Consider the following 8,994-nt stretch of genomic DNA (forward strand, 5'->3'; position numbering starts at 1 on the left):
AGTAAAATTTCGATTAGTCGAGTTGACAATCCTATTTTAGCACTGAACTCAATTTATTTTTTGAATTGAATCGAACGATCAAAAATTCTGTCAAATCGAGTCGAGTTAACAAATCTATATTATACTTAATGTAACTTTAGATGGAGATTATTAACTAGTAGACAAAGTACAATTATTAACTACATGAACAATATAATAATTTGCTTTAACTTAATGTGTAAACATTATCAAAACGACGTAGTTTGTATTTTTTATTCGGATTTTGGATAACTCGAATTGTGTAATTCATATTCGAGTTAAACCGAAAAACTTAATTTTTACTGGTTGATCCGAATAACTGATTAACTCAATGACTCGAACTATTAATCAAAATATGAATTTTTTATTGAATTTTTGAATCGAATTGGATTTGGCTCACCCCTACCCACACATATAATTGAGCATGCCAAGTCTTAAATTTGGGTACTTAATACTTCTATTTTTCCAATTGAGCCAAGATTGCATTGATTAATTGATATGATGATTCGATTTATTAGTAAAACAATGATGTTAGCCAAGAGCCGCTTTGATTTAAAAAAGGAATTTGTTGAAAGCTTGAACAACTTGGGTTCATTTGAACTATGAGTTGTGATCTATCATCCAGGTGTTCATTTTCTTGAAAGAATAATTTTCTTCAAAGAATAATTTGGGTTCGAATCACAATTGTTGTTGGGGCTATGAGAGTAAATATCACTTTTCGATGGGTTCAACTTATTATATATTCATCGGGAAAGAGATTAGTCTCAATTCGATTTGAGGACTAGTTGGATTTGGCATCTTAAATGCCCAGAAGTATCTGTTTCTTCATATGGCTCGCTTTCCTGGACCGCTTGAATACAAATGAGATTTGTGCACGTTAATAAATGAGTGCAAATGCTACTTGCCAGTTGTGTGAACATGTTGAGGGATCAGTGGAGCATATTTTAGGAGCTGTGTAACAGGAAAGGAGATTTGGGTGAGCCTACGAGTTGATAACAGACAACAAAACCTTTTTCAACCCCTTCAAGGATATTGACCCATGCAAAACTGAAGGAGACTGTGGTGTTACATTTTCAATGTCATGGGGTATGTTGTTTACTACTATATGGGTTCATGGAACGGTAGAAATGACAAATTTTTTAATGGCAGATTGTCACTTGCAATCAAGCTATTAGAATATGCTATCTCTCTTGCAATGTTCTCAAATGTTTCTTCACGTTGGTCCAACAGAGAAAGCCACCTTCCGAGGTTTGTATTTTAAAGAAGATGGGGTTGGGGCAGTTAAACCCCGATCCGGATTGGCTTCGGCGAGGGGATTAATACGTGACGAAAGGGGCAAGTGAGTTAAGGGTCTTTTGCTGAAAATAGGGACATCAAATAGCGTACAAGCTGAACTCTGGAGCGTTGATGAAGGACTACAACTTGCGAAAAATCTAGGCATCTCCAAGCAGATAGTTGAATTAATGCTTCACTTGTGGTACGTTTCTTGGCTGGGCCATTTGAGGACGACCAAATTGGCACCTTGATTTTAGATTGTCTAAAGTTCATAAATGAGGGTGGATTCTCTAGCAAGAGAGGGAAACGTGCGCCAACCACCTGGCCAAATAGCATAGGCACTTAGAAGTTGGGGTACTGGTTCTTCTCAACTTTCCGCCAACAAACACTAAAACAATAATAATAATAATTGTAGTGCATTTGATATAATTAATTTGATGAATGTATTATTATTAATTATTTTCAAATAATACGTTTCATTATTTATTATGCAACACACATTATATTCTATATATATAGTTTCTAAATATATAGTATGCTAATAATAAAATTTCTAGTAAAACATGATTAATGAGGGTAAAAGTACAAAAAAACCCCTTACTATACTTCAGATTGCATTTTAACCCCTTTATTTAACAAATGGGCAAATTAGTCCCTGTACGTTAGATGAGCGAGCAAAACAGCTCCTCCATTAAAATTCAGTGTTTATATAAAATGTATTATATTCAATTTAGCCTTAAACTTTACACATGATTCAATTTGACCCCTACTCTTTTATTGGAAGTAAATTATAACATTTTGAAACTAATAAGGCTAAAGAGTCAAAAGGCCTTTGTAGCAAGCTAAAAAAAACTCAATTAAGCCCTTTTAAAATTTAAAAATCATTTAAAAAAAATCATAAACAAAATTTATTAAAAAAGTTATAAAATTATAAAAATTTTATTAAGAAATAACAATGCCGACCCATTAAAATCTAATGGTTATAAGATTTTAAAAAATTTGACCCCTACTCTTTTATGGGGTCGGTATTGTTAGTTTTTAATAAAAATTCTAAAATTTAAAATTTTATAGCTTTTTTATGAATTTTTATATTTTTAATAATTTTAAAATTTAAAAGTGCTTAATTGATTTTTTTATTTAAAAATTGTTACTAAGGGCTTCTTTGACTCTTTGGCCTTATTAGTTAAAAAAAATTCTAATATACTTCTAATAACCAAACGAATCAATAATGTTTAAATTTGAACGAAATCAAGAAGCAAACGTAATTTTCATACCACCTTCATTAATCTTTATATTTCATCATTACGGACTTGGTTTATGGAAATAGAGTTCCTAAACTACATTTCCCGACACTACTGAAAATCGAGTTGTTACAATATCAATACATACGGGTACTGAGAGAAAAAGGATACACTCATCAGTACGGTACTTAGTACATTGTTTTGGACCCAGAGTGTATCAAGAGAGGCAAAAATCCTTTGTTCTTTTTTATGAATATTGGATTTTGAAAATTTCTAATTTTAAATTAATTTTAAAATAAAAAGTTTATCTCTTGTGAAATTAAGCTTGCTAAAATTTAAATCCATTTTTTATTGGATATCCAAATAAAGGATTTGGATTTCCAAAATTTTACCGAAATCTTAGATTCCAGAACCGCTATTAATGAATTCTAATCAGTTTTAGTTGATTTTTGTTGTTCTAAGTTTTCATTTTAAAACTGTTTGCAGCCGTTAGTTATCTCAAACATGCGTAGCAATGCGATCCCAGAGGAGGGATAATTGTTCTAATAAAGGAACATCTTGCGAAGAATGTGTTGCTTTCTTTAATTATTTATGACGGTGGTTCGAATGGCTCGTTGGTGAAAGATTGTTTATAATCTGAATGAAAATAAAGCAGATTTATGGAAACATAGGATGAGAGAAGTGGATGTGCAAACATCACCATATTGGGCTTCTTATTACATTATTGTAGAAGACATCATATTTGGTTTGCTTTTGCAATATCTGGTTTTGTTCTTATTACTATTGTCTTTTTTTCAAAGGTTTGCAGATACTGTAATGCTTGCAATCTCTTTTCTCAAACTGTACTTATATTTGCATAAACTATTAACTATCATCTACAGCTCCAACAAATGACTAAATCTTAACAAAAGTTATCCAATAACATAAGAAATAAATGAAAGAATGAAATGTTGATATCTAAGCCTAATTCGTTGGCATCTCGAACCGGCAAATAGGACAGTAATGGCTCTGCTTCAGCCACTTTTCGATGCAATCCCCATGAAAAGTATGAGAACAAGGCATCCGAGAAGCATAAAACCCAACCTCGAGCTCCTCCAAGCATATCATGCAATCTTCTTCATCTCCATCTTCTACTCTAACCATGCTTACCATCTCCTTAACCAATGACTCTTTAGCCGGAACCATACCATAGTTACTGCTTTCAAACTCCAATGCCGATTCAGCCAAAGCTCTTCCCATCGAAACCCCGTCACTGTGAACGTAATCGTGTTCCACGACGGAAGCATGTATCACTGATCGTAAGGGCAAGACTTCACGATTAGTTCCTATGCTACGCATCCCACGTACAAAAATATCATAAACGAAGTTGTGATAAGCAAGGGAGGCCGTGTTGATTCGGAGTCTTCTAAACGTGGGAAATAGAGCTTGGTGAAACAGGTACTGGTTTTCTAGAACGTCGAGCTGGAAACGAAAGGTTTCTCGTAAGGACGTATGGTTGGTGACGGTGGAGATGTCTGCTGAGAAATCATGGTGGACGGATATGAAGACAAAGTCAATGGTTAATTCAATATTGACGAACTGGGAAGCAATATCATGAGATTGTGAGATGATGTTGTCTTCAAAAGTATGCTGGTGAAAGATATCATACACGTATGGAGTTGAAGCCATTAAGAAAAACTGCAGAAACAAGAGAGCTTTAAAGCAACCAGAATAAGTTTCAACTTGAGAAGAAAGAAAGCTTTAAGAAATCAGATTTTTTTTAAGTTTCTTGTTCTCGTAAAACTATTTTATAAGACGACAAAGGCGGTTTAAAAGTATTTGATTAGAAAGAGGAAATTAACTCCGAATTCTACTAAGAATAGGCAATCTCATTTGTTAAAGGGCTATATTATAAATATTCCAATTGTTGTAATAGAATTTATAAGCAGAATGGAGAAGTACCTATTATTATTAACTCCGATTTCCACTAAGAATTGGAAACCTATGAGCCTCTAACTAACAAATAAAAATATTTCACATGGTAGTTTTAGGAATTCGAGGATTACTCCATACATACTCCATACTATGCTATGAATTGTCGTCCCCTAAAATCAGTAGAATCTTGTTAGCTTGGACGACAGAAATTTTTGAAACTACACTTGAGCTTCAATTCCTTGGCTGCCTTTCCATTTCCCTACACTTTCTCTCTCAAAACACCTCAAACACTTGCAGCTGCAGTGCCCAACATACCCGCTGTGCTCCTTCAAACTCCCCACTATATAAGTAAAATAATTATGCTCAAATGATTACAATTAAGAATTAAACTAGAATAAAACACTGCATAAGAAAAATTCGAGAAAAACCTAATGGAACTTATTTATAGCATACACTTGTTAAGATTGAAGATCACATATTGCATTGAGAATACAGCGAATCGAATCTACATGCTCAAAGATTCGAGGTCTTTGCCTTAGATAGAAATCTCAATACCTTTTTTAAGGTTATTTGTGAAGTCAAAATAAAATTTAGTCTTTTCGCAACTAACAAAATTTTTAAAAGGATCAAAAATAAGTTGTAAATTTCAAGGGATTAATCACACTCAGAACAAAGATCGCTCATGAATAAACTTAGAACAAAGTCATGCGAACTAGTCCGGAGTCCGGACATATTCATATTCAAACCCGACACTCAGAGTGGACCACCAAACTTAAGACCTAGTAGTATCAAAGAAGCATCATTACCCTTTTTCCTAGCTGAATTATCTCCATATATAATACCCAGATCATCGTAGTAAGGAATAGTTTTAACTCTGTAAGGACGCACATCTGGGTTTACCTGTAAATAAGAAAACCCGTAAGATCCTGCAATGCAAAAAAACCCTCAAAATCATCAAATAAGTAAAGCATTGAACCTTGATATATTCATCCCAGATTTTATTCTCAGCGATCACCATTTGTCGAGTCGAATCCCAGTTAAAACCCTTCTGATTCAACAGGTTCTTAACAGCTTTGTACAGATTCCTCAGCGTTTTGTGCCGGTTTTTCAGCACATCCATCTCCTATTCGAACTTGAACCTCTCGTTGAACGATGAATTCATGTTCATCCATGCCGTTTTGCTGAAAACATGATCATCGAACCTATTACCTTTATTGAGTTGCTCCAACATGAGATCGATGAAATATCGATCCATCTCGGGTGTCCATATCGTCCTTGATCGATCGAAATTGCTCTTGGCACGGATACCCATTCTTGAACAACGTAAAAAGACGAGGCATTATCAGAATTGAAAGGCAAGAATTATGAATCAATGTAAACATTTGGGCATGAAATTAAAGAAAAAAAATTAAATTAAAAACGACCCATAAAAGAAAAGGTGAAGAAGAGAGAGAGAATGGGATTAGTTGAGTGAAAAATGTATACCTTGGATTCGAACATGGGAAAATGGAGGGGCAAGAACCTGGGTTTTCTGCAAGTGTAAGGGTAACGTTTTCCTGGACAGTGCTACGAATGCTTGGCGGCTGGAATTAGATATTAGACATAAGGAGTGGAGTATCCCAGTTTTGGAGTTATCCCACTTCTGGAGGATAAGAACGTTGATAATTTTTCTTAGATTAGTTACAGCCAAAATTACAATTGTTCTTTTACAAGCTTTAGGCATTATAAAATCTCCGATTGTTTGACTGAAAATATATTTTGGAAAATGATATTTTTTATAAAAATTAATATTATTTAGTGTTTATATAAATTTATGTATAATATTTTCTGTAATTTGGTAGATTTCTTGAAAACATTTTATAAAAATTGTTTTTAATGAAACAAACATGTATTTGAGATTTATGATAAAGAGTTTAAAAGGTGATGTTAAAAGTGATGTTAAGGTGAAATTATAGTAAAAAATGAATCTTCATGATGTTAAGGATTAAATTGTAAACTTTGTAAAATTTATAATTGAAACAAGTGAAGTGATATGCATGAAAAATTGACATGTGAACTATTAATATAATGAATTATTTGATTAAAGTGCTTATACGGTGAAAAATAAATTACATGGAAATAAGGACTAAATTGAAAATTGTAAAAAAATTTAAGTGTGAAACAATTTAATATGTGAATATGAAAATTATGACTAAAGCTTATTGAATGTGTTATGAGATGATGAAATATGCATAAAGTATTGTAAAAATGAAATTGTGGAAAAATATGAAATTTTTATGATGACAATGACTAAATTGTTAAAATTGAGAAAATATGGGGGTGAAATAATAGAAGTGGAATACATAGATTTTTTATATGTGAAACAAGATATTGAGATAAATTATGTGATTAAAGTGTAACAAGAAAGAAAATTAATTTAATATGATGAATTAGTGAATAATAAACTTTTGTGATAAATTGTGAGAATGGTTGGATAATAGATTTTCTGCACTAGATGGATTATCGAATTTCACAATACCCATTTTGATGAGTCTTTCAATTATCTTTTGAAAGCGGTGCAGTTCTCAATCGAGTGTCCGGTGATTCTCGCATGGTACTCGCATTGGGCGTTCGCGTCGTACCATTTGGAGTATGGGGGCTGCGTAGGTTTTACGTAGAAAGGGGAAACAACATGTGCATCAAATAAACTTTGGTACAACTCCCTGTATGACATGTGCATCAAATAAACTTTGGTACAACTCCCTGTATGTCATTGGAATAGGCGTAAACTGGGGCTTCTCCGTTCTTTGCCTAGCATTGGACTCTTGTCTTGGTCGGCCTTGATGACCAGTGGTTATCGTTCTCGTTTGGCTCACAGTGACTGGCTTCGAATAACTCTTGTTATACGTGGTTACATTATTCATGTCGTTTTCTTTTTTCCTTGGGGACTTTAAAGTATTGATTTGGGAGCTCCACTCCCGCCTTTTCCGTTTATAATGATCTTCAAATTGTTTTGGGAGATCTACTCTTACCTGTTTTGTTTCTGCTAGATCATCAAAATCAATGACAACAGGATTGGTTAGATTATCCCCTGGGTTAGAACCTGAACCTGTCGGGAAGTTCGCCGGTGTCGAGGTACCGGTCTGGTGCTGGGGTCTAATGTTAACAGACACCCTTGTGGACACACGTTTGGTTGTGCTTGGGTGTTTGTTGGGGTAAAGGTTGGAGGATAAGCAGGGTCCTCGTCATTGTCCCCAGAATTGACCATAGGGCTCTTTCCTTTTCTAACCCTCTAGCCAGCAACTGGGTTAACTGGCTCATCACATTTCTTTGGAATTCTAGCATCTGATTCCTCATATCTTGTTAAATTTTGGCCAATTGCTCTTACATCTATATTTGCATTTGCTCTAATATCTCTAACCTTTGGTCCATTTTTTTCGTTTTTCCTCATATATAGATATTCCAGGATAATTGCCAAGATTTTAGGGTCTTTTTGTGAGACTTAATGCATATGATGCAATGCAATGTTAATACATGAATGCAATGAATGCAAAAAAGAGAAAAGATGTGTTGATTTTGATTCAAATCTAATAGAACAACTTTACTAGAAAATAAATCTTTTTACATAAAACGGATATCTACATATACGACCTTGCCCTAATACTCAAAGTGAAGGCATCGATATCCGTATGTTAAGATCGAATCTCGCGAACTCTTCATAGGGGTGCCTTCTCTATTTCCTTTTTGCTTGATCTAAGTCGCGACCCATTGTTCACTCATCCTCGTGAGGCTCGTTAGCTTCTTTAAAAATTTGAGATGTTAACAGCTCTCGAATAATCTATGTCAGTTTGAATCCACGGGCAACGAAGCAAAGTCGTGTATTCATTCATCAGACTATCACCCTTCCCTCGTTACATTTTCTCAGACCATATTCAGACAACCGCATTGTCTTCCACTTTATCAAGATACATTTTCCATGACAAGATCTCTATTTAGCAACTGAACGTGAATCAACACTTTATTCTATAATGAAAATGCAATGCAATCATAACCAAAACAAAATAAAACAAGTTAGTACAAAAACATAAATAACAAAAAGAGCACCTATTTGGATGACCACTAGGGGTTCGGCGCGGTTCTACCTAGGGTAGGCTCTTAGGGCTCATTATATGCGTTTCGTTCTAAAGTAAATGTACTCGAATCGACTGATTCTAGATCCTCACCCATTATAGTAGGATACATATCGTCATGCGGAGATGAAAATCTCATGAAGACATATGTACGGATATATCCCGAAAGCATTCACTATCCTATGCGAGGTGAAAACCTCACGAAGTAGTAGTTCACTTAAAAAGGGTATAATCAAGCGGGCATGTAATGCAATGTGTAGAAACATTTCAAAAATTCAAACCAAAATGATTGTAACAAAAACAGATAAAATGCAACAAAATGATTGTAAACTTAAACCAAGTTTTCAATTTTCGACAAAAAGACAAAAAATAATCAACACGTGGCTTGACTCTCTTATTTTTAGTCCCCAGCGGAGTTGCCAAGCTGTCGAAACAAA

General features: G+C 34.2%; 1 protein-coding gene across 4 annotated transcripts; it reads right to left on the reverse strand.

The window, feature by feature from the left end:
- Positions 1–3,352: 3,352 nt before the first annotated feature.
- On the reverse strand, positions 3,353–6,129 carry LOC121203211 (E3 ubiquitin-protein ligase RING1-like). 4 transcript variants are annotated; one of them, XM_041099611.1, is made up of 5 exons: positions 5,934–6,129; positions 5,425–5,761; positions 5,255–5,348; positions 4,591–4,788; positions 3,353–4,211 (listed from the first exon to the last, which is right to left on the reverse strand). In XM_041099611.1, the coding sequence occupies exon 5, from the start codon at positions 4,200–4,202 to the stop codon at positions 3,498–3,500; it is 705 nt and encodes a 234-aa protein (XP_040955545.1). In that variant the 5' UTR covers positions 4,203–4,211; positions 4,591–4,788; positions 5,255–5,348; positions 5,425–5,761; positions 5,934–6,129; the 3' UTR covers positions 3,353–3,497. The 4 variants fall into 4 exon arrangements, with proteins under 4 accessions (XP_040955545.1, XP_040955544.1, XP_016702089.1 ...); XM_041099610.1 differs by lacking the exon at positions 4,591–4,788; XM_016846600.2 differs by having other exon boundaries at positions 3,353–4,788.
- Between the last annotated feature and the right edge of the window lie 2,865 nt (positions 6,130–8,994).

The sequence above is a fragment of the Gossypium hirsutum genome, chromosome D08 (genome assembly GCF_007990345.1).
Source record: "Gossypium hirsutum isolate 1008001.06 chromosome D08, Gossypium_hirsutum_v2.1, whole genome shotgun sequence".
Lineage (NCBI taxonomy): Eukaryota > Viridiplantae > Streptophyta > Magnoliopsida > Malvales > Malvaceae > Gossypium > Gossypium hirsutum.